This window comes from Streptopelia decaocto (assembly GCF_964273445.1).
Source record: "Streptopelia decaocto genome assembly, chromosome: 3".
NCBI classification, from domain to species: domain Eukaryota; kingdom Metazoa; phylum Chordata; class Aves; order Columbiformes; family Columbidae; genus Streptopelia; species Streptopelia decaocto.
Window position 1 is genome coordinate 33673826 of NC_138656.1, and position 23796 is coordinate 33697621.

The window sequence follows — 23796 nt, forward strand, 5'->3', positions numbered from 1 at the left end:
CCCAGAGCGCGAGCAGGGCCTGCGCATGCGCTCTAGAAGTCGTGTAATGTCCTCTGCAGCCGGTCCCGTGGGGGTCTTCCGCTCTCCCGTCAGACCCACCGCCGACCCCGCTTCTCCCCGCCCCTTCCGGAAGCTGCTTGCGCTGCTTTCCGCCCTCGGCCAGCATGGCGGCGGCCGGCCGGCGGCGGCTGCTGCAGGCGGTGCCTTGGCGCTGCGGCCCCCGCCGTGGGGCTGCTGGCTGCCCGCCGGCGGAGCAGGTCCGCGCCGCCTTCCTCCGCTTCTTCCAGGAGCGCCACGGCCACCGCCGCCTGCCCTCGGCCCCCGTGCGGCCCCGCGGTGACCCGAGCCTCCTCTTCGTCAACGCGGGCATGAACCAGGTGCTCCCCCCGCCGCTGGCGGCCCGCCCCGTCACGTCCCCTCCGCCGGTTTCCCGGGGCCCGTCTCGGGGTGACCCCTTTCGCGGAGCTCTCCGCGGGAGGACGGGCTCCTAGCGGGGCTGGCCGCGCCGCTGCTCCCCCATCCCGTTCGCTGCGGCTGCTCAGGAGCCCCAGGCACAGCACCAAGCGCTGGGCGGCATCCAGCAACTCATCTGTCTCTCTGCCTCGGTTTCTAGTTCAAGCCCATTTTCCTGGGCACGGTGCACCCCCGGAGCGAGCTGGCGCAGCACCGGCGGGTGGTGAACAGCCAGAAGTGCGTGCGTGCAGGAGGGAAACACAACGACCTGGAGGACGTGGGCCGAGATACTTACCATCACACGTTCTTCGAGATGCTGGGGAACTGGTCCTTTGGGGATTACTTTAAGGCAAGGCAGTAGGAGGGAATCCTCTGCAGGGGGAAATGTGGTTTTCCTTTTGGAGCGTGGCTATAGTTCTGTGCTGTAGCGCCATGGGACTGACTGCAGAAGGCATTTTGGTAACCCATAGATTGCTTCTTGGGAGCTCTGCAGACTGGAGCGGAGATAGTCAGCTGGTGTGCTGAATCGCTAAATGTACCCTACAGACTCTCAGAGCACTTGGCCTTTCAAAGTTGTAAACAACACATACAAGTCAAAGTTCTCTGTGCAAATACCGGTGTTGGTCATCTAATGTAGTGAAAAGAGGTTTACAGTTCATTTGGTGTCTGTTGCTAGAAAGTTTCAAAAGGGAAGAAGGGTAAAGGATGCTAGTTGTATTGCTAGTGAATACATTTTTTCCTTGGAAAGAAAATAATTCATGTAACTCTGCTGGCAAGTGTGTGAGTGTAGACCACGCTGTGATCCTGCAGGTCTCCCCACAGTTCAGGAATGTCAGTTTTCCACAGGCAGCAGTGAGCTGTCTAACTCACCTGACCCTCATCCTGCACTTTGCAATATGCCTTAAAATTGGAAAGGGAGAGAGCAGCTGAAATGAACTTCTTCAGTGTTTGAGTCTCATTCTAAAGAGCCTTCCTGCATTGCTATGCATCCTGGTTTACTGTACTTCGTTTATGTTCCCTGCATGCTTAGGAGGAGGCATGTAGCATGGCCTGGGAGCTCTTGACAGAGGTTTACGAGATCCCCAGAGATCGTCTCTATGTCACCTATTTTGGCGGAGACTCCTTGTTGGGGCTGAGCGCAGATGAGGAGTGCAAGGACGTGTGGCTCCGCCTGGGGTAAGTGTGTTAGAGAAGATGTTCTGAGCAGCAGGTGAAGACATTTCAGTCTCTGCAGTCTCCTATTTGCTTTTTAGTTGATGAGAATCAGATGCAGGGGCCAAAAGTTGTGTTTTAAACTAATTTTGTTTCTGTTTTGGCTTTTAGAATCAGCTGGGCTCTCAGTGCTCTGGGGCACTTGACCTTTAAGCTGTTTCTCAGATGTTGTCAGTGGGGGGGGGCTGTGTGCCTAAGACTGGCTGGCCTGGATAAAGTGTGTGAAGGAGCTCTGATCCTTTGCTTGCTCCCCATCATGAGCTGCGGAGCATGCATTCTCCTCTGAGAGCCAGCAGTAGTTGCCCTAGTGTGAGGATGAAGCCGCTGCAGAAAGCACTGCTGTGCTTTGGGAGCTTTTTCCAGGTTGTGTGTGGGCTTTGAACCCTAGCAGCCAGTTCTGTGCCTCTGCTGGTGTTCAGCCTTGTCCATTGTGATCTGGTCTTAGCTCTGCTGGAATTCCCTCCAGGAAGGAGGGCAGCTCCGCAGACCCCTTGGAGAGCCTGTCTCTGTCAGCAGGAGCCGGATTGTGTTTGCCAGCCATTCTGGGCAGTGAGTAGAATCCTGTCTGGTTTGGTCCAGTTTGTTCCTGCTAAGGAGAGTAATTCTGTCTGAACAGAAGCAAAGGAATCCTTATGTGTTGGCTTATTGAATTTGTAGTAGTCAGAAAGGATCCTTTCCAACTTTCTCTGTGATCTAAGCTACTATGTGCTTTGTGTGCATGCCCCAGCGCTGCCAACCTCTGTTTTCCTTTCCAGGGTGCCTGCCAGTCACGTGCTTCCTTTTCCATTGAAAGACAACTTCTGGGAGATGGGGGACACAGGTCCCTGTGGTCCCTGCACAGAGATCCACTATGACCACGTGGGTGGTGGCAGAAATGCTGCAGCACTGGTGAACAAGGGCAGCCCTGATGTGGTGGAGATCTGGAATCTGGTCTTCATGCAGTATAGCAGGTACCAGGCATCAGGTCTGAACTCCAGAGCCTTCTCCCTTGTTTGACTCCAAAATCATATTTGTATATTCTCAGAGGTCTCACTGCTTTCTAGGATGTGGCAGTACAGGAGCAAGAAGGGAGCTGTAGAGGTGTGTCCAGTGTGGCTTTTGGTCCCCTTTGCTTTACTTGTCCTGTTGTCCTTCAACCTGTGCTGCCTGTTCTCCCTCACTGCTGCATCCCAGAGGTCTCTTGAGGCCTGCAGCAGCCCAGAGGAACCTGCAGAAGGAGGAGAAGGCCTTGGGCTCCTGTTTAGTGAAGGCCCTTTTTGCTGCGTTACAGTCTGTCATGACTATCTGTTGTGGTTTAACCCGAGCTAGCAATATAACCACGATAGCTGCTCGCTCACCCTCTCCCCCACCCCTCCCCAACAGGGGAGAGAATCAAAAGGGAAGGGAGAAACTTGGATTGAGATAAACACGGTTTAATAAAATAACAAAATACTAATAGCCTACTAGTAAATAAATATATATATATATACACAATAGAAATAAGAGATACTCAAGGCAATTCCACACAAACTCTGTCCACAACTGAGCAGCCAGTCCCAGCAAGCCACACCTGATCCTAAAGCTGATCCCAGAGAGAGAGTTAAAAAAAAAAAAAAGAGGAGAAAGACACAAAAACCCAGAGGCCACTGCAAAATTGCAGAAGGCCTGGCTAAACTTCCAGACTGAAACTCCCCTGCTACCCCCAGAGAGAGAGAGTGTGAAAAAAAAAGAGAAAAAGGGGGGAGAAACCAGAAGACCCCACTCTTAAATCTGGAGCAGGATGCTAATGGGATGAAATACTCTCATTTATCAGTCTAGATGTCAGTCAAGCTCTGTGCCATTTGTACCCCCCTTCCTCGCTGCCTCACACCTGTGGGCAGAGTGCTCAGAATGTCCTTGGCTCTCAGACCAGAGCAATTAAAACATTAACTCTGTCCTGGCGTGTTATCTTCTTGTTCTCAAACTAAGTCCAAATAATGAGCGTGCTAGCTATGAAAAAGAAAGGTTTCTAACTGCATGAAGAAAATTAATCCATTTTCAGTTGAACCAGCACACTATCTGATGGTTGGATCCTGGCTGCCTGGCAGTGCCAAGGCAAGCTGCTGTTAATCTTGTCCCTGAGCTTCCTGGGGTCACCTACTGTTGGGTCACCTACTGTTCCTATCACCTGTCACTCTCCCATTCTCTTTGACTTGCCTGTTCCTTTTCTTTGCCACTGGACTGACCCTTGCTTCTCTTTTGCCTTTTATTTTTGCTGGCTGGCTGACAGAGAGGTGGAGGGGAATCTGCTTCCCCTGCCGCAGCACCATGTGGATACAGGAATGGGTCTGGAAAGGCTGGTGACAGTTCTGCAGAACAAACGCTCCAACTACGACACAGATCTCTTCACTCCCATCTTGGATGCCATTCACAAGGTGACAGTGCTTCTGCTCAGACTCACAACTAAACAAAAGCTTCTTGAATGCGGACTGTTTGCCTGGTACCAGTACAACCTTCTCTTATTGTGTGGTGTTTTGAGACAGGAGGTTTGCACAGCCAGGTCCAGACCAGCATTTGTGGGAAACTAGGGAGAACTCCAGGTTGAAAAAACACTAGTATATCAGCATTGCTGGTCGGCTTTTCCTCCGAAGTTTCTTAAATTCCTCAGTGCCATGGTATTGGCTGATATGTCTCAGATATAGAAGTCTTGGTGTATAATGCTCTGAAAGGATTTAATGGGTCCGTCTTAGATGCACGAGGTTCAGAGTTAGCTGAAAAGCAAGATGTCAAGTGCAGCTGGCTGCCTTTTGCATTGAAACTTTTCCTTCTACAGCCATTAATTTCTGCTAATCTGTCTCTTTGCTTTGTCTTTTAGGGCTGTGGAGGGCCCAGATACCAAGGTCTGGTCGGGGATGCTGATGTTGGGTGTGTGAATATGGCCTACCGTGTGGTGGCAGATCATGTGCGCACCTTGTCCGTGTGCATCGCTGATGGCATCTACCCAGGCCTCTCCGGAGCAGAGTAAGGTCATAAGGAAATGGGTGGAGGGAGGTAGGTCTAGAAAGGCATACAGACAGCCAGAGGGAGAGGTTCTGCTGTGAGCCCAGGAGGAGGGAGTTCATGAGCTTTGAAGAGACAGGAAGGTGAGAGCCTGGAAGAGGTTCTGATTTGCAGGCTCATCCTTGGGTGGGTTTAGCATGTGGGGAGCGGCTGGTCTGTGTGGATATATCAGGCCAGAGGAGCCGTGCGGCGGGTGTGCTGCATGTGGGAGCTGGGCAGGGATGCTCATGTGGCTGACTGGGGAATCCTGCTCTGCTTTCAGACTGGTGCTGCGTCGGATCCTGCGCAGGGCCGTCCGCTTCTGCTCTGAAGTCCTTCACGCTCCACCTGGGCTCCTAGCCTCTCTGGTGCCTACCGTAGTGGAAGTGCTGGTGAGTACAAAAAGCTGCTTTGGGGGAAAAAAAAGTGTCACACTTGTCCTGTTCAGCGCCACATCCCTTTCCTGTACACTATCAGGAGACAGTCTTGGATGTAAAGGAGCTCCAGGAGGGTGTATCTGCTGCTGTGCATTACAGCAGTAAAAATCTCATCTCCTGATTATTTGTGATGGGAGGGAGAGGTCTTAGTGTGACCAGCAGTGCAGTCATCACAAGCGTGCATGTAAGTGTATGCAAGTGCACATTGTTTCCTGAGGGCAGTGGCTTCCAAGCTGTCATATCTAGTTAAAACCGTCTGAAATTGTTCCCTGTGAGTATAACAGCATCCTAAAAGACAAAGCTTTCTTCCTGTTGTGAGTGAATGTGTTTGCAAAGAGATGCTATGCAGGGGCTAGCAGAGGTGGGTCACAGGGAGAAAGCCAGGAGATGGCAGCTGTAAATCCACATGTGATTCTTCCCCTGGGACTGTGCACTGGAGCTCCCTTCACACACATCTGCCTGAGAAACCTCTATAATGCTTGTGGCATGCTGTGAGATCCCTTGAGGAAGATGTTGAGGATGTTATCACTAACTGAGGCTCACTCGGCAGGGAAACGCCTATCCAGAGCTGACGAAGAATGAAGATCAGGTGAGTGATGTGGAATCCCCTGGAGAGAAACCCCCTCTCTCATTATCTTTGCAAGGCACTGCTCTCAGAGGTGGAAGTCAGCCCTTCCTTGGGACTTAGCTGGAGGAGTTTGCATAGCCTACTCCATAACCATGTCCTTTTGGGTGGGCTGAGGTGTGCTGGGAACATGTCTGTATCCTGGGCATGAGAAGTGTGGAAGCTCTACTAGATCTTCACTAGGGACTGCTTGTCCTGGCATAAGGCAGCTGTTGGCCTAAAAAAATCTAGGGTAGCTCTTCTATTGAGTGCAAGTACAGCATGTCCTGGCCTGGGTACCTTTTATCCAAAGTGGAGTGGTGATTTAAGGCTAGTCCTGGCTTGCTTCTGCTGATAGCAACTGATGAGCAATTTCTCTGGCTGTTCCAGCCGTGCAGTTTTAATTGGGTCACATACATGAATATCTGACAGAGAGCATTTGTCAGCCTCCAGCCTTCCCCAGATGGATGGTCAATATTTCTTTAACAGCAATGGTGGTAGGAGGCACAATGGGCCTGTTTAGTAATGCATCTGAGCTGTGTTTTGATAGATATTTACGGGACAAAAAGACTGCTTCAAGCCAACACAGCACTCCTGTTAGACACCTGCTTGATGTTCTCTGAGCTGACTGTAGCTGAGCTGAGCTGAGCTGGGGAGCTTCCTGGGGTGTGGCTAACCCTTCTTCTCATCCTTGGGCAGATCATGGATATCATCAATGAGAACGAGGCAGCTTTTCTGTCCTCCCTTGAGCGTGGGAGGCGCATCATTGAGCGCACAGTGCAGCAGATGGAGCCCTCCACAAACTTCCCAGGTGAGTCTCCCTCCTCTGACAAGCTGCACTTAAAGATGGTTTGATCCAGGTCCTCAAAACTCTGTGGATGTCTGCCTCCTCCATGTGCTTTCAATGACTTTCTAGCCCCAGGCAGAAGAACCGATGTTTTTCTTCAGATTGCAATTGCTCTCTAGTACTTTGTTCTCAAAATAAACTGGACACCAGGTAAGTTCAAAACATTCCCATGCTCCTTTATTGACTGATTAACTGGGTCCTCACAAGATGCAGCTGAAAGAAGAAGCTCAGGACCCAACCAGAGCAGCTGCCTGTCTAGATGTGCTGCACTGAATTTTAGCAGGGGTGGGGCTGTAGGGCATCATTAGTACTCAGTTCCATACAAGAATAACTGCATAGCTTCTTTTCCTTTCCCCATGACCAGTGCAGCTGCACACAAGACAGATGAATCCAGTTACCAAAGCACACACTAGACTGGTCCCATCAAAGCAAATCTTGAGATGCCTTTGCTTTCTGTATTCACACAGATTTCATGCCCTTCTTTGTGTCCTACAGCTGAAGTAGCCTGGTCTCTCTATGCGAATTTGGGGTTTCCTCTGGATCTGATTGACTTGATGCTTGAAGAAAAGGGAATCAGTTTGGATTCAGCTGCTTTTAATGAACTTGCACTGGAAGATGCGAAGGTAAGAGGGACACTTCCCTTGTCAGAATAATTCGGAGCCTTCCCTCTCTCCTGTTACCTTGGAGGCAGAATTCCTTTCACTGCTGAGGCTCTTTGGATGCAACCACAGGGTCATGTACCTTTTCCCTGAATGGGGAGGGGGCTGGAAACAGCAGTGGGGTCACAATGCCTTTGCTTGTGCATGTAGGACTTAAAAGTGTTGGCTGGTGATTCTCTTCAGATCAGAAGAAGTGTTTTATGAGGCTGACTGTTGCTGGAGTGGAGGTTATGATAGAATTATACAGGTTACAAGTATCCTCTGTCAGTCATGTAGTCCAACTCCTCACACAAAGCACAACCAGCTTAGCCCAAACAGCAAGCAATTTATGAAGAGTTTACAAAATCTCCTCAGTCTCTGTAGTGCCAGAAGACGTGCACTGCTCACCCAGTGCAGTAATTGGTTTGAGGCCTTGCTTTAATGGCCTGGAAGTTTCACAGCTATGCAGCAAGCTGTGCTGAGAGGGCTGTGTTAGTTGTTGCTTACGGGCTGCCTGGAGGCCAGCATGGAGTGGTATTGAGTTCATGTGGGCCTTGAAGGAACGGGGTTGGTTTAGCAGTAGCCTTCATCAGCCTGGACCTAAACAAGCCTTTTCCAGGAAGGTGGAAGAAGCTCCTAGCCTTGTAGCTCCTCCAGTTACTGGTTTGAGTGCCCCTGAGTATCTCCTATCTAAGTGTGCTTTGCTCTGCTGCAGCGCAAGGCCGGTGGCCCTCAGGCAGGACAGCGAGACGACACAAACACGTGCCTTGATGTGCACTCGCTGGCTCAGCTGCAGAGTGACAATGTACCTGCTACTGATGACTCCCCAAAATACGCCTACAGGCTTGGACAGCATGGGCAATATGGTAAGCGGCCGAGTCCTGTGTGTAATGCAAGTTCTGCCTGAGGGCACTGGAATTCCACCCAGGACTGCTTTTTACTACCTAAACTCAGGAATGCAGAACTTGTACTCTGGTTCAAACCTGTCTACCTTGCTGCTGCGTCTTTTCTCTGCCCCTGCACCTCATCCCAAAGCAGGTGCTTTTATTTCTGTTAGTATGTCACCAGGAAGGGTCTGAGCCGGTGACAAGGCTGTGAGCTCCAGGTTGGTATTACTATTCAGGGGTGAAACAGGGACTGTCATTTTTTGCTGTAGATGAGTCTGTCTCCAACAGTTAGGTTTCTGGGTGTAAGTGCTAAGGAGAATGACGAATAATTATGCAAAGGGTTTAGGCATAATAGTTGACTAAAACGGTGCACTTGCTGTTTCTTTGGCAGACCACTAGATGCCAGTGCAGGCTTTTTATCATTTAGGGTGACTGAGGTTGCTGATGCTCTAGGGAAAGCACGAAGCTCAACCACAGAGAGCAAGAGGTGGTGTAGCTGTCACAAACAATTAGAGATAGCTGTGTATAGCCAGCTCCCTCTTACCCAGCGTGCTGGGGGCAACCCACATTAAGCAGAAAGTGAGGCAGTTCAAACTATATATACTACAGCAAGAGCATAATGGAGGGGAAAAAATCCCAGCAGTGACACTGGCTGGAATCTCCAAGTGGGCACTGTCCTACCTCCTCAGTCACTGAATCATGAAGGAATTGAGGTTGGAGGAGATCTCTGGATGTCCAGTCTCTTGATCAACAGAACATCATCAGCTTCACAGTCAGACTGGGTTGCTCAGAGCCATGTCCATTTAAGTTTTCAGTATCTTTAAGGACAGAGATTTCACAGCCTCTCTGCACCCTGTTCCAGTTCGTTATCACTCTTGGTGGGAAAAGTTTTTTTTTTTTTGTTTATGTGCCACCAAAATGTCCTGTACTCTAGATGTAGTCTCACAAATGCTAAATAGGGGTGAATAACCACTTTTCTTGACCTGCTGGCTCTGTGTTCATACAGCCCAGCAGTCAGTGAGTCTTCCTTGCTGCAAGGGCTCCCTGCTGACTTGTGTTCAGCTAGCTCCTGAGGACCCTGAGGTTTCTGTCAGTCCATTTCTGTAGCCTGCTGAGATGCCACTGAAAAGCAGCCCCACTCTTCAGTGTATCAACTAGTCCCCACAAATTTGTTGCCATACAGGATATGGGTACATCCCATCTTGTCATGGATAGTCACTAATTAAGATGTTCAGTGGTTTGGGCCCTAATATCAGCCACCAAGTAGCTCTACTGGTAGCTGAGTATCAGTTGAACATGGAACTGTTGAGCAATTCTGTGTGGGGCCAGCTGCCCAGCCAGTTCTACACCCACCTTATGATCCACCTGCCCAGTCCATGTCACTCAAATTTGGCTTCAAGGAGGCTACAGGAGAGCGTGTCAGAAACTCACTGCTTCAAGGAAGGTGGCATCCCTGTCTTCCCTTGCCCACCAGTCTGTCATCTCTTCATAGAAGGCAGGCAGGTTGGCCAGGCAGGCAGTGTAGCAAGATACAGATGTGTCTGTAGTACATCTTGTTCTGTCAGACTCATGTGGAGCTGGACTAGGTGTCCCTGCCTGGTTACCCGCTACTCAGCAGATCTGTCACTAGGTAAGTGAGTGAGGGATAACTTGGTTCCGAACAGCAAATCTGTTGTCCTTTCTGCCTTTCTGCTGTTCCTCTCCTACCAAGCCAAAGGAAAGTGCCAGTTTGCAGTATAGACTCAGTGTTGGCAGGGTTGGCATGGGGAAGTGACTCCTCCTTCCATGTTGCAATCTGAGAGGGTATGTGCACTAATTGCTGCCATCTTCTTCCCCCTGACAGAGTTCAGCCCATGCCAGGCCACCATCCTGATGCTGTACAGAGGTCAGTCTCTCCAGAAGGAGGTTGGATCAGGGCAACGCTGTGGTGTCATCTTGGACAGGACTAACTTCTATGCAGAGCAGGGCGGGCAGGACTCTGACCAGGGCTACATGATGCGTTTAGGACAGCAGGTGAGACCCTTTGCTGCCTGAACCCAAGGCAGCCATGAATACTGAGGCCAGGCAGACTTCCCCAACTTGTGGGCTGTTTTAGTGTGTTAATTTGCAAGTTGCTGACTCCTGATAGTTCCCTTTGTTTTGCATTGGGATTGGTGAGGTGAGGGAGAAGCAGCAGTAAGTTCACAGAGGTATACTTGCTGCTCTGTCTCTCTCAGCCCTTTGCAATTTCTCCTTGCTGGGGAAGACTGTAAAGTCTTCTTGAGTCTCACTTCAGTGTGCTGCACTCCCACCAGTTGGCGCTGCAATGCAAAGAGAAGGCAATCAATGCCCAGAGAGTCCATGAGCTGAGTAACTTGTCTCTGGTGAGTCCTTGATGACTGCAAGCACTGCCCAACCTGAGACCTGTTGCAAAAACTCTTATCCCTCCCAAAAGCATCAGGGAGGACCTCTACCTCTGCAGCATGTTCCTTTAACCTTGCCCTCTCCCAGGAAGTTACATGGGGTGCAGCCTTTTTTCCCCTCCCACATTCCAGCTCTTGAGAATCACCCCTGGGCATTGATGCTGCCTTTTTAGCCTTGCAGAATGCGATAGTGCCTGGCTCAGCACTTCTCCTCAAGCTGAAGTGGGGATCAAGTTTCTCTTGCCCGCCCAGTGAGGCTGAAATGGCACCTTCGGTTCCTGAGACAGGCACCTTGGCAGCTGCTGTTTTCTCATAGACAAGCATCCTTGTTAAGAAAATTCATCAGCATGAGTGGTGTCGCAGCCCCTTCACTGCAAGCTGACAGCCTCGGTATGTTGTGCAGCGAGTGGCTGAATGCAGGGAAGGCCTGAGGCACTCTGGTTACATTGGAAATGAGCTCGTCCCTGCTTTTCCCACCCCATCCCTGTCTTTAAGAGGTCAATGGGGTTTGTTTTTCCTAGTCAGATCAACGAGGCACCTAGCACAGGCCTTTGAATGTTCCCTGTGTCCTAACTCATCTTTCCGTCTCTCTTTGGTCAGGACATACTCTTCCCTGTAGAATCAGTTCAGCTCTGTGGTGGTTACGTGATCCATGAGGTCACTGCTGTGGAAACCCTGCGTGCTGGGGACCAAGTGCAGCTCTTTGTGGATGAGGTGATAACTCACTGCTCTTAACCTTTTCCTAGCCTTGCCTTGAGAGTCTTGTGATGTCCTGAGTAACCTGGGCACAGCAGAGCCTTGTCCCTTGTTTTCCTGAGACTGCTTTTCATTATGATGTGCACAAGTAACTCTGTAATCTTCTGTGAGCCATTGCTCTGTCCAGAAGTATCCAGCCTACCCTGTGCTGTTTTACAGAGGTGATCCCATGGGAAAAGAAGTTAAGCCTTCCCTGTGACATAAATTTGTTTGACAGCTTTACTACCTGTTGTTTTTCCCCTCCATTTTCTCCCATCCCCTCACATGCAGCCTTTCCCGTATCTCTTCGTGCCATTCCCTGCTCTCCTGAGCTGTGGAGAACCAGCACTCCCTGCCAATTTGTCTTTGCTTTCAGGCCAAGCGGCTGGCCTGCATGACGAACCACACTGCTACCCACCTGCTAAACTTTGCGCTCCGCCATGTCCTGGGTGACAACACAGAGCAGCGAGGATCCCATGTGACCGCAGAGCGGCTGCGCTTCGACTTTGATACCAAGGTGACTCTGGACTTCTTTTTTCTTGTTCTCAGCAGTATGAGCATCCCAGTACTGGTCTTCTCTCCAGGGATTTTTCTCCTTTCACCATAATCACTCCTTTAGAGATAGGTCACGTTTTATCTGAGCAATAAGACTTGACCCTCTAGACATGACTGTCTCTGCTTTCCCTTGACCTGGCCGTGAGCAGAGTTTGCTGAGGGGATGAATGGGGATCAGAAGGGAAAGGACTTAGCAAGGCCAGTGGTTGTGGGGCTGACCTGAGTAGTATTAAAGTGTCTCTGAGAGATTTACCAGTTTGGCTGTGGCATGTGTCTCATGTCTGTGCCGGTCGTTCAGGTGAGAGGGGTTGGGAACTGAAAGCTGTTAGGTTGGGCTGAACAATGGTCCTGGTGACCTGTCACTCATTGCAGTATCTTTCTTGAAGAGTTTGGTTGGATCAAACATCCTTATCCCTCCTCAGGGGGTGAGGTGGGAGGGTCATGATGCTCACAATTTCCTTCACAAGTAGGGAAGATGAGATGCAAGAGGGAAGTGGTGTGCCCAAGCCGAGTTGCCTGACGTTCCTGCCCCAGTTCTCCCTCTTGTTCTCGATGTCTTAGAAGGCTTCTCCTGAAGGTGGCTGATTTACTTCCTCAGGGCCCTGTGACGGTGGAGCAGCTGCAGCAAGTGGAACAAGTGGTCCAAGATGTGATCAAACAAAATGAGGTTGTGCATATGGCTGAGGTCCCCCTCACACTGGCAAGAGAAGTTCAGGGACTCCGTGCAGTAGATGAGGTATGACAGGATGGCAGCGCATGTCTTCATGAGCCTTCTCCTTTCAGCAGGAATCATCTGGGTCACAAGAGATGTTGATGCAACAGGTTTCTGCAAGGGAATTGACTGCCAAAACTCAAGGAAAATAGAATAGAGATCTCAGGAGTGCTGTGTTGTAAAACATGGAGCCTTGTGGTGCATAGGCTTTTTGCTCACTTCTTTGGACCAGAAGCTTGTAGTGTCACCCGATTGTTTCTTTCTCCCATGGTGACTGGTTGTGGGGAAGAAGCAGTGCTGCCCCTGACTATGGGACTGCTCTGGAATAGGGGAAAAGTGAGTCAGAGACCTGAAACCATGCAGTTAGTCTGCAAGTGTCCCCAAAGGACCATGTTGTTAGCTGCTGATCCCTGTCTCCTCTGTCAGGGGTATCCAGATCCAGTGAGGATAGTGTCCCTGGGGGTCCCTGTGGAGAGTGTGCTGACCCGCGACTCTGAGGCTGCAATGCAGACCTCTGTGGAGCTCTGCTGTGGGACGTAAGTGACTTTTACTTGCAGTCAGAAGGTGTGTTTGTGGGCACTGGTGGCTGAGGTAGAGACATTCTTACAAGCTCCACTCCCTGTCCCTGTGCATCTGATCTTTCTCACCAGAAGGATCTTGTGAGGACAGAATGGGCTAGTTATGAAACTTAGAAGTCCCAGGGTGAGAAAACTGTAGTGAAATGCAAAGTATCAAAGTGTTCTCCCTTGCTTCACAGTCTGAAACCAAGCTGGAAGCCACAGGGCACCAGCAAAGTGTGGAAAAAGGGCGTGTGACTTGTCATACCAGAGTTACGGGCTTTGTCTTTGGGGTTGCAGAAGGGTGGGAGACCCAGCAGGAGATTCTGAGACAGTTGTGAGATCATTATTTTTGCCGTCTTCTGCTTTTAGCAGTAATGAGAATAGAATAAGAGTTAATCCATTTTAGGACAATGCTGACACACACACAAAAAAAAGAACAAATTGGCATTTGAGCAGATACAGCTGAAAATGAGCAAGTGTCTAGTCATGAGATCATTCTTGTGGGAGTAGTGGGACAAGAAACTGCATGGGAGTGGAGATGATCGATTCTCATGAAGCTTTCTGAAATTATTACTTGTGGTAATAGAACCTGAGACACTGTATTTTTCATATCGGGTGTTGAATAGCCAAGAAGGAAGAGGAAGGTTCTCGGTGCCCTGTGACTGCACGGCTACCCTGGGACTGGAGTCTGCTGGCCACTCTGTGAGCTGGTCTGACAAGAGACTGGTGGAGTTGGAGGAAAAGATTACTTTCTAGAAGGTTCAGTAGCAGCTGAGTAGAAGAGACAAATCCTGATTCACCCCACTGCTGAAGGAGAGAAAAGCAAGGCAGAACTTGGCTGTCATGCCATTTGACAGCAGCCTGCTGGGCAGGTAGCACAGAGGTTCCTCTGGAGTAGCCTCAACTCTGCTGTCTCTTGCCTGACGGTGCCATCAGGATTTTGGGGATGGGAAGGGATTGAAGCTATTGAGATTGGCTGCTGGTCTTGAGACTTGCCTAAAAGAAAAGCAGTGTTCCTGATTTCTCTTCCCAGAGAGCAGCCTGTTTAATTTCCTGTTCTCTGCTGACTTTGCAGGCACCTTCTACAAACAGGAGCTGTGGAAGATCTGACCATCATCAGCGAGCGTCAGCTTGTTAAAGGGATTAGCCGTGTCATTGCAGTGACAGGGGGACAAGCCAAACAGGTAAGAATGGGGGAACTGAGACTTCTGCTGTGTCACGGCAATGTCAGAAGAACCCAGCTTTGTAGGTTCCTGCATAGACAATCAGTTTCCTGCTGCTTTGGCTGGAGCCTCCCTGCTGTGCCTGATCTGGCTTCCTCCTTTGCCCCTGGATACTGCTCTGCCATACCTCACTATTCACCTCCACTCCCCTCCCTGTCCTAGTCTCCTGTCTCCTTGACCTTCATTCTTCCCCTCAGACACCCTTTTTCAAGATAGAAACTTGGCACAAAATATCAGGAAGCCTCTAGACTATAAATTTCAGTCCCCAGGTAGGTATGTAAAGGTATGATCCTTTGCTTTGGTTTCACCTCCTGCCTCTCACAGTTGGATTCACACTTTATGATGACGGGGTTCTGGCCTCATTCTTACAGCCCTTTTGCTTCTTTTCTTTAGTCTTTTTCCTTCTAAACTGTGATTCTGGTCTGGCTGGGCCTCTATAAAAAGTACTATTGTGTCTGTGAGATCGCTCTGTACTTTGAATATCTGGAACTGTCAGGGGCTCCGCAACCTTGCCCACTTCCTTTAAGGCTGCAGTCAGAGGAGAGTGACTCACTCCCAGTTAGTACTGGGAAGACTAAAGGCAAAGCCCACCCTTGCAAAACTGGTGCTTTTTGGCTAGCTGTCCCCTGTGCATCTGTGTCCCTAGCGAGGCTTTCTTTGGTGCAGAGGAATGAAAAGCTGCAGGGCACATCTGCATGCGTTGTTGGAAGTGCGACCTGGAAGGCCCCCAAGAGGAGCTGTGTGCATGTGTTAATCAGACAAGGGAGACTGCAGCATAAGGGAGTGACTTGAAACAAGGGATGTGTATCCCAGCTAGGCAGAGCAATCCTTGCTGTCCGCAGCTTTTCTTATATACTCTCTGCTCTCCTCATCTGAAGTCTCACAGGACCATAATGAGCACAAAGATCTGGCAGGGAGAAAATGCTCCAAACCACAAGGATTGTCACTGCTGAAAACATCTTGTACTAGCTTTTTTTATTAATCGTAGCATTGGTGTTGGAGAACACAATAAGAAATACACCAAGATCAGCTGAACTTAGGAAATATGTTTGGACAGTGGATGAGGTTTTTTTAGTGTTTCTTTTGTTTCTTCAGTCAGTACTTTCAAGAGTGCATTTTATATTGTAAAAGGAGCACTAAGAAGTAAGCGAGGCTTCCCAGCTTTTCTCAGTGAAATCCTGATAATCTGATGCTAGATACTGAGGAAACATAACTGCACACCGCTGGGTGTGACCAGTTAGTGTTGGTTGCAAATCTAGAGAGGAATCTTCCATTTCAAAGTCTCCTGGGGACAGTCATTTCTTAAAGCCTCTGTAGGTGTCTTCCCACTGTATCCTGAGCAGCACTTCAGTGTTTATAACCCTGCTGCCACCCCACTTTTTCCTTCTCTGCTCATTGTTTTGTTGCTGAATTTGGAGTGTTCTCTCTCTCCAGGCCCGGGAAGTAGGCCAGTGCTTGGCGATGGAAGTGGACTCTGTCTCCCTGCGAATGAAGCAGAGGAGCACCTCTATTCCTGAGATGCAGAACCTCTCCAAAGAAGTGGGCCAGTTGACCAAAGTGAGGATTACACTCCATTACAGAAAGATCCCAGCCTGGGCTCTATACACTTGAGGCACACAACTTCTTACCTAGCAGGTTCACATCTGACCGTGGTCAATAGCAAGGCCATGTTGCTACCTGCTGGTGCTACTTTGGTCGTGAATGTTTTCACCAGTAGCTGAGTAGTGCCTCTGTTGCAGATGACCTGCTGCCAGTGGGAATGTGAGAAAAGGCAGTGGGAGGGAGGGTAAAACAGTGATCCCAGGCTTTAGATGCCCAACTGAAAAGACAAGGCTGCACACCACAGTGACTGACTGGGCTGATGACACAGGGGTACAGGAGGGCCTGGGAAGAGGCTGGTCTCCAGCCTGACCTCCAAGAGAACGAGCACTTTATTACTAGGTACACTTTAGTACCCTTACACAGCAAATTATCTTGCAGGTGGTGGCTAGCACTGCGATGCCCCAGTGGCAAAGAAAAGAACTACAGGCCATCCTCAAAGCACTACAGCGAACAGCCAACACGGCCATCAGGAAACTGGAGATCCAGCAGGTACTTTGGCAACATCACACTTACTGCAGCCTGCTCACGGCACTGTGTGGCACACACCAGTGGACCTAGTGTCTCTGTTACACTTTATAGCCACTCAGTCACCAGGGTCCCATTAGAAGGCAGGAGTGTGCTGTGCTGTGCACGCACAGTGCAGCACAAGCCCTCTGTTGGGTTGATTTCACTAACATTAACCAGGGCTGTCATTTAAAATGGCAGTGAATGACTGACTGGGCTTTTGGCACCTGCAGAATCCCAATGTCCGTCTGTTTGTGAAGATGGAGAGCCCTGTGTCAGCACTTTTGGCAAACACCAACAGGCAGATAGGCATCTCCTCTCCCTTTATACATGGAGGAGAAGATGAGATGGCACTGACAGTGGGCTTTTACAAGGTTCTGCAGTAAGACAGTGGCAGAATAGAACCTTTCTTCCAGACATACAGATGTTGCCATGGCTTCCCATGCATTTGTGTTCTGCCAATTTATACCGAAAGCCCTTTGTAAATACTTATGGGTGACCTAGTGTTCTCAGTAAGAGCTATTCTTTTCTTAAAGTAAGAGCATCTTGCCATAGGAACCTTCCTGAGACATGCAGTGATGTGTAGGTCCAGGAGAAGGGCTGAGGACTGAATGGGTCACTGTCTATTCCACTTTTGAAAGGGGCTTATATCTGCTTGCTTCTGAGGAAGGAGAGTTGCACAGGTGTCCATGTGGAGATTTCAGTCTGCCAGTCTTACTTTGACTTCTGCTGACATGTCTCCCCTCAATCTCACAGAGCAGCACTGCCTTTCCCTGTACACATGTTAAATGTTATCCCCATTCAGCTCACCCTGTGCCACCTGTAGCCCCTCAAGTGCTGTGTGCTTCCCCCTCCAGGCTGAAGAGAAGGTGCAAAGCCTGCTAGCAAAACACTGCAACCAACCTGTCATCATTGATACTGTCCCAGCTGACTCCCTCTCTGTGAGTAACCCACGTTGTGTGCTGGCCCAACAGTACCTCAGGTGCTGCATACAGTAAGAGGGAGCTGCTGGGTACATTTTCTGCTATGTGCCAGTCTCCTTTGCTGTAGCCTGACCTCTCTTCCTGCCTCTTCTAGATCCTAATGAAGGTAGTGAACCAGCTGTGTGACAAGTCTCCTGGCACATCAGTCCTGCTGCTCAGCCCTCAGGCTTCTGGTGAGGTGCTCTGTGCCTGTCAGGTGTCCAAGGTGAGCAGAACCCTGGTAGAGATACACAGAACCTACCTGCAAAGGGGGACTGGACCCACTGCTCAGCAGGTCCCAGTTGAGGCTTTTGCTGGGATTCTGCCCAGTGTTGGTGGTTAATCACACAGGGGCAGAACCTGAGATGACTATACAGAGACCAGATATGCTTTCAGTCTCTGCTGGGCACAAATATCCCTGGATCCTCCAGGCCATGTTTGCCCAGGGGCAGGACACAGCATTGACATGTAAGCCCAGCTGTTGCGGTCCTGGCAGTCATGAGTGCCTCAGGCAGTGAGGGCCCAGGCTGGGTGAGGAGATGATGTGTTTACTTTTCTTTATCTAGACTAGAGAGTCCTTCACAGTCCAAATTACTTTGCTCTGTGTCTCTTCCCCAGAATTGCCTCCCTGTGTTCTCTGCTGCTGACTGGGCTGTGGCTGTCTGTACGCAGATGGAAGGGAAGGCAGGAGGTTCTCCCATCGTCGCTAAGGGCAGTGGAAATGCCAAGGACATCCAGGGAGCCCTTACTACTGCACTAGAGTTCGCTCAGAGTAAACTCTGAAGTAACTGAGAGGTTTGGTGGCAGGACAGCTGTGTGCAGCCCAGCTGCAAGCTATGTGGACACCTGCTGCAGAGCACATGTTAAACGCTGCTGATCTAAAAGGTTTAGCAGCTCCCACACTGAACGTTACTGCAACAACTGCATTGGAGCATTTGGCTTCTGGCCATCAGGGATCAGCAGAAACCCCACTCCTGATCGCACTGACAAAAACAATAATGCCTGTTACCAGCATGGACATGTGGGGACTGAGCCTTGGAAAGCACCAGCTGCAGCATCAGATCCTGCTTCTTCTGGAACAGTGCAGTTCCTGCCATAAGACTGGCACTGGGAGGCTCCATGAGAACATAGTGGGGAGGTGGCACAGTGTTATCCTAAAACCATTAAGTGGCAGAGAGTGTTTGATCTCCCAATGTCTGTTGTTAGCTGCATCATTTTTTTTCTGCTCTACTCTTGCAGGACCACAAGTCAGTATGCACTCTTGTCTAAGCAGTCCCATCCTACTGCAGAACTCAGGACACCCCTCTCATTAAAAAAGCTGCTGTAATTTAGAAATGGGAAGAGAAGACCCACCCTCCTTGTAGGCTCAGCCTTCTTAGGCTGTGCAAGGGGTAGTGCTGAACCCAGTCCTTGGTACTAAAGCACAGAGGGAACCAAATCGTCCCAGGTTCCACCACTTTGCTTTGGCTGAATGTTCTTATCCTTGTTTCCTCCTGCCACTCCCTTGTAACTCCTGCCTTCTCGCATACCGGCACCTCCCTAAAAACCACCATAGATCTGGTGAGTTGTGTGAATGGGAACTGTTGCTGTGTCACAGTGTGGAAGTTCCTGCAGCAGGTCACTTAACCTTGAGGTGAGCGTGCGTCCCACCTAACCTAATGATTATTCAAGAGCATTAGCAGATGCAGCAAATGCAACTCATAAAGACATTTAAAACTTCATTGTTAGAGTGATTTCTAGAGCTCCTGGCCAAAGCACCATTATTTTAGATACTGTATTGACCTAAATAGAGATCGCAAACAGTAGCCGAATTAAAGGTGCAACAGGACAGTGATACAAGCAGGTTTCACTCTGTGAGCAGCAACAGCAGGCTGACAGATGAATTTCAGCAGCAGGCAGGGTTGCCTGTCACCATGGAGGAGGCAGTGGCTGCATGCATTTGGGGAGAGGAGGAGGAGGCGTGGAAGCACAGTGATGCTGATGGATGGGGAGCAGGAAATGGCTGTCACATAGATACGGATTGGTGAAGAGGGTGTGTTGGGGAATGGCCCAACCTCCTAATGAGAGAAGTCCTCAGCTTCTTTTAGCTGTCTGCTTCAGGGAGAGGGGGTGAAAAGCTGCTGTGAGCAGAGCCTCATCTCCGTTCTTTCTGCAGGGAACAGCTCACCTGTGGAAAAATTGAGGTGTACTTAGAGGCATCACTAGAGGACAAGGGGTTTTCTTCGCTATCTCAGTGGCTGTCCAGCCTGGTATCTCATATGTGGTCCGTAAGGCTCCTCATCTTTGCAAAGTGCCAGGAAGCTGGTTTTGCGCCTGGCTGAGAGCCTGATATAAATATCAGGACTTGGAGGCAGAAGGAATGGGGAGCCTTTAGAGGCTGGTAGTGCTCCCCCAAAGCACTGACAGCTACAATTGCACTGCAGAGCTTGCTTGTTCAATAAATGCTACTTCCAGCCAAAGACCTTAAAGCAGGGCTTGTTGCAACGGAAGCTATGAGCCAAGGTCTCTGGGCATCTGCCCCTGCTGCCAGGAGTTCAGCCATCAGAGTGGTGCACGGGACTCATTCTTTAATCACCCTGCCAGTGGGGCAGGTTGCTGCTTACCCCAGACCTGGCCTGCATTCCTGAATGCTGTAGCAGAGCAGCTTGGTGCTTTCACAAATTTCTTTCCCTTTCTGGATGTGGAGGTGCTGCTGGTGCTTATAACATCTCTGTGAGGAACCTGAGCGTGGGAGACACCTGGAACATCCAGCTCAGCACCTGGGGATCTTGTGACAAGGCCGGAGTGGTGCTGGAGAGGGTGTGTGGAGACCCAAGAGATGTTTTGTGCCATCAGTTAAAAGCAGTGTTAGTCCCTGGTGCTACACAGTTCATGGGCCACAGTGGTACCAGATGTGGGGAGGGGAAGGGGTGCTCTGTCTTACTGGGAAGCACTTTCCTGGGGTCCTTTTGCATCACTGTATTAATAGCTGCTCCAGGAGTTGATGTCTGCTTCTGGCATTGGAGAGTAGGTGTGAGGAGGAGAGGAATGCTGGGTTGAGCTGCTCCTGTACCATGCTCCAAAAGCAGAGCCTGAGCACCAGCCTTACATTTACCCACTTTGGCCTGATTTTTTTTTTTTTTTTAGCTTAAAAACTACTAACTCGTTGTAAACTTTTGCCCAGCCCCTTAAAGGGGCTCTCCTTGAAGGCAATGCCTTTACTGAGGGGGAAGTTGAGCCCCCTTGTTGTTCCCCAGAAGGGCCACGGGTGGCTGCTGCAGAGGCAACTAGAGCAGTGATCCCTGGGGCCACTGGAAGAAGATCCATCTCCACTGTGGGAGCTGTTGGGCTCTCAGCACTGTGTAATGAGTGAGCAGCAAAGATGAGATGGCTCAGCACTCCTGCTCTGGTCTCCCCCTCTCATGGGAAATGTGGCTCCCTGTTCTCAGGGTGACAGACCAAGCCCTACAGCGAGAAATAAGCCCCCACCCCCCACGTAGGGGCACTAGAGGAAGGCTGAATGATCCTGTGGTCAGTTCCAGGCCATTTGGGGAACCAAAAGGTGTTGATTATGTGACAGCCGTTACAGCTTGGCCAAGCAATGGTGGAAGGTGAGCAAAGGCCTCCCACAGCCTTATTACTGCCTGCATGCCAGCCAGCAAGGCTTGTAGGGCTTCTAAAGCAGAGCAGGGATGTCAATCTGGCCATCTTACATGGGGTCTCTGGGTACTCTCAGGTGACTTCTGCAGCCAGGCTTTCCAGAAGGTGGCCCAGAGTTGCGGAAGGCTGCTGAGGACCAAGTCCCACAAACAGCTCATCAAACAGCTCTGGAGGTCGTAGCAGCACATTTTTGAGCAGGGACCACTCAACTTCCTGCACAGCTCTCCCTCCTCAACTTCTCCATGCCCATGGTTACCTGCAGGCTCAGCTGGAAGACCTGCTCAGGCTGGGGAGGGGAGAGCAGCTCTGCAAAAGCCACACACCATGTGCCATCAGGCCAGTCCTACACCACCTCCACATCGGTTTGGTATCCATATTTTTCAACTTCTGCACCCCCAGGTGGAACCTCAGCCCCTCCTCTGCCTCTGCAGCAGCCCCAACACGCCCTGTGCCCAGGGGTGCTGCATCTCCTGTGCCGCCTTCCTATAAATATTAAAAACCACCCGGTCAGCAAGCAGGGCCACAGCCTGCTGTGATGGTGCTGGCTCTTCTCCTGCCTCAGCCAGGGCAGTCTTGGGTGACCGTCCAGCTTGGAGCCCATTTTCCTTCTCCTTTGCTGCTCTTGGCCTCTCTGGGCATGAAATTCAGGATTTCCTTTCCTGTTTCTGAGCCTGTAAGGATTTAAGTGGGTCATCAATGAGGTCACGGCATAACCGAGTCATGATCTTACTGCATCTCGTAACATCAGTAGCACTAAACCTGCTCTGTAAGAGAGGGAGAAAAAGGATCTTTTCCCACCAAAGAGTAGTTTTGTGGGGGTATCTATGGTGCCCACATCACCCCAAGCTGGTAAAGTGGGTTGCTGCAGTAGCAGTGCTGGGTTTTGAGCCACGGCCATGCCAGGCCACTGCTCAACCTGGAAGGCAGCAATTCCTGCCGCTCTCCTGGCAAACCCCCAGTGCACAGACTTGCTTCCCATCCTTCCCTTTCCCTGCCCCAGAAGGACAATGCGTTCATATCTCGTGCTGCAGCCGCAGTAGCTGCCACATTTCTGCCTGGAACACCCTGCATTTCAGTGGCAGGTCAGGTAATGCTCAGCTGGGACGGCCTGAGGGAATGAAACACAAGTTTCAAATGTAGTTCTCTGGCCAAAATAGCAGCCTACATTTCCTTACAGTCATCAGGGATCTAAGGTGTAAGCAGTGCATCCATTTGCAACTCTAAACACATGCACACAGAAGGGATGGTAGGAAGCAGGAAACTAATTAAAGAGATGATGAGGTTTTTGCTGTGAACAGGTGCTGTCAGGTTGGCAACACCTCCATAAGTCCAGATGGACCCCAAGGTCCCTTAAGGGCACGTACAATGCAAGGGCTTGCCAGTCTCAATCCCAAGCAAATACTTGACCAGCAAAAGGGGAGCAGGAAGTACCTGCTTCTCTCTTCCCGCTCTCTTTGCTCCAGGAGCTTTGCTCCCAACAGCCTGGGCTGCAGCATGCGGGTCTGGCACGCAGCCCCTGCAAGATGCCTGGCTCTCCTGAGGTGCCAGCTCCCAAGGCTGGCTGCTATAGAGACTCAAGGTGCTGAACCCCAGGTCCCATGGGACTCACTCCAGGAGGGCACTGAAGTTGCAGTGGTGGTAGCTGAGCTGAGCCATGCCAAGAATGGTGAACACATGCTGAGCGACAGGTTCAAAAGCCATGGGGCTTGGTCCCATGTGGCTGGAGCTGAGCATCTCCCGGAGACACTAAATGTAATGCAGCAAGTCCAAGCCAAGCTCTGCATGGAGGGAGAGCAGCTCAGGGGCTGGTGTGGGGAACAAGAGCACAGCTCCTCCCCAGCTGGGACACCTCATCCCTGCCACTAGTGCCTGCATGAGGTGGCCATTTGGCCACCAGAAGCAGCTCAGACCTCACCAGCAGCCATCAACCACCACTACCCTCCCTTGCCCCAGGGACAGCAGAGGTATGTGCTCTCCTGACTTGCAGCTGTGCGTGGCACCGAGCCTCTCTGTCCCCAGGCTGAGGTGCACCCCTGGTCACCAGCCCACCAGCAGGTAGAATCAGCAGGTCCCCTGCATGCCTGGGGACACCCTTGCACACCAGTACACACCTCCCAAGTACCCGCTGTAAGGATTTGCACCTGCACTTATGCAGATCTCCCTCCGAATTATTTCAGGCTTGATCTCCCTCATGTCACCTTGCGTGCAGGGGGACTTGTATGTGCTGCAGCCTGAGCACACGGGGTTGGCACGTCTGCTGACCTGTGCAGGCTGGTGCTCTTGTGTACTCACATGCGTGCAGGAGGCAGCATGTACATAACGATAGTCTGCACTAAGCTAGTCTCATCACACATGTAGTCGTGTGTTCACATACAATCATAGAATCATTTTGGTTGGAAAAGACCCTCAAGATCATCTAGTCCAACCATAACCTAACCTAAATCTAGCACTAAACCATGTCCTTAAGAGCCTCATCTACATGTCTTTTGAACACCTCCAGGGATGGTGACTCCACCACTTCCCTGGGCAGCCTGTTCCAATGCCTGACAACCCTTACTGTGAAGAATTTTTTCCTAATATCCAATTTAAACCTCCCTGGTGCAACTTGAGGCCATTTCCTCTTGTTTTATCACTTGCTACTTGAGAGACCAACACCCTCCATGCTACAACCTCCGTTCAGGTAGTTGTAGACAGTGGTAAGGTCTCACCTCAGCCTCCTTTTCTCCAGGCTAAATAGCCCCAGCTCCCTCAGCTGCTCCTCATCAGTCTTGTGCTCCAGACCCCTCACCAGCTTCATTGTCCTTCTCTGAACTTGCGTCAGCACCTC

At 50.5% G+C, this 23796-nt stretch overlaps 1 protein-coding gene across 1 annotated transcript; it reads left to right on the forward strand.

Moving 5' to 3' along the window:
• Positions 1-105: 105 nt before the first annotated feature.
• On the forward strand, positions 106-19789 carry AARS2 (alanyl-tRNA synthetase 2, mitochondrial). Its single transcript, XM_082047578.1, has 22 exons — positions 106-377; positions 614-802; positions 1484-1629; positions 2421-2615; positions 3914-4058; positions 4499-4644; positions 4946-5054; positions 5650-5688; positions 6403-6514; positions 7046-7173; positions 7904-8054; positions 9919-10088; positions 11078-11191; positions 11589-11729; positions 12366-12503; positions 12906-13015; positions 14115-14223; positions 15697-15819; positions 16243-16353; positions 17226-17309; positions 17446-17556; positions 17949-19789. The coding sequence occupies exons 1-22, from the start codon at positions 165-167 to the stop codon at positions 18111-18113; spliced, it is 2949 nt and encodes a 982-aa protein (XP_081903704.1). The 5' UTR covers positions 106-164; the 3' UTR covers positions 18114-19789.
• Positions 19790-23796: the final 4007 nt, after the last annotated feature.

Bases quoted from the DNA above. Each gene is read 5' to 3' on its own strand.
- AARS2 (XM_082047578.1), top strand. From the start codon at position 165: ATGGCGGCGGCCGGCCGGCGGCGGCTGCTGCAGGCGGTGCCTTGGCGC. The intron at 5,689-6,402 runs GTGAGTGATGTG...ATCCTTGGGCAG, and splicing joins TGACGAAGAATGAAGATCAG to ATCATGGATATCATCAATGA. The intron at 12,504-12,905 runs GTATGACAGGAT...CTCCTCTGTCAG, and splicing joins GACTCCGTGCAGTAGATGAG to GGGTATCCAGATCCAGTGAG.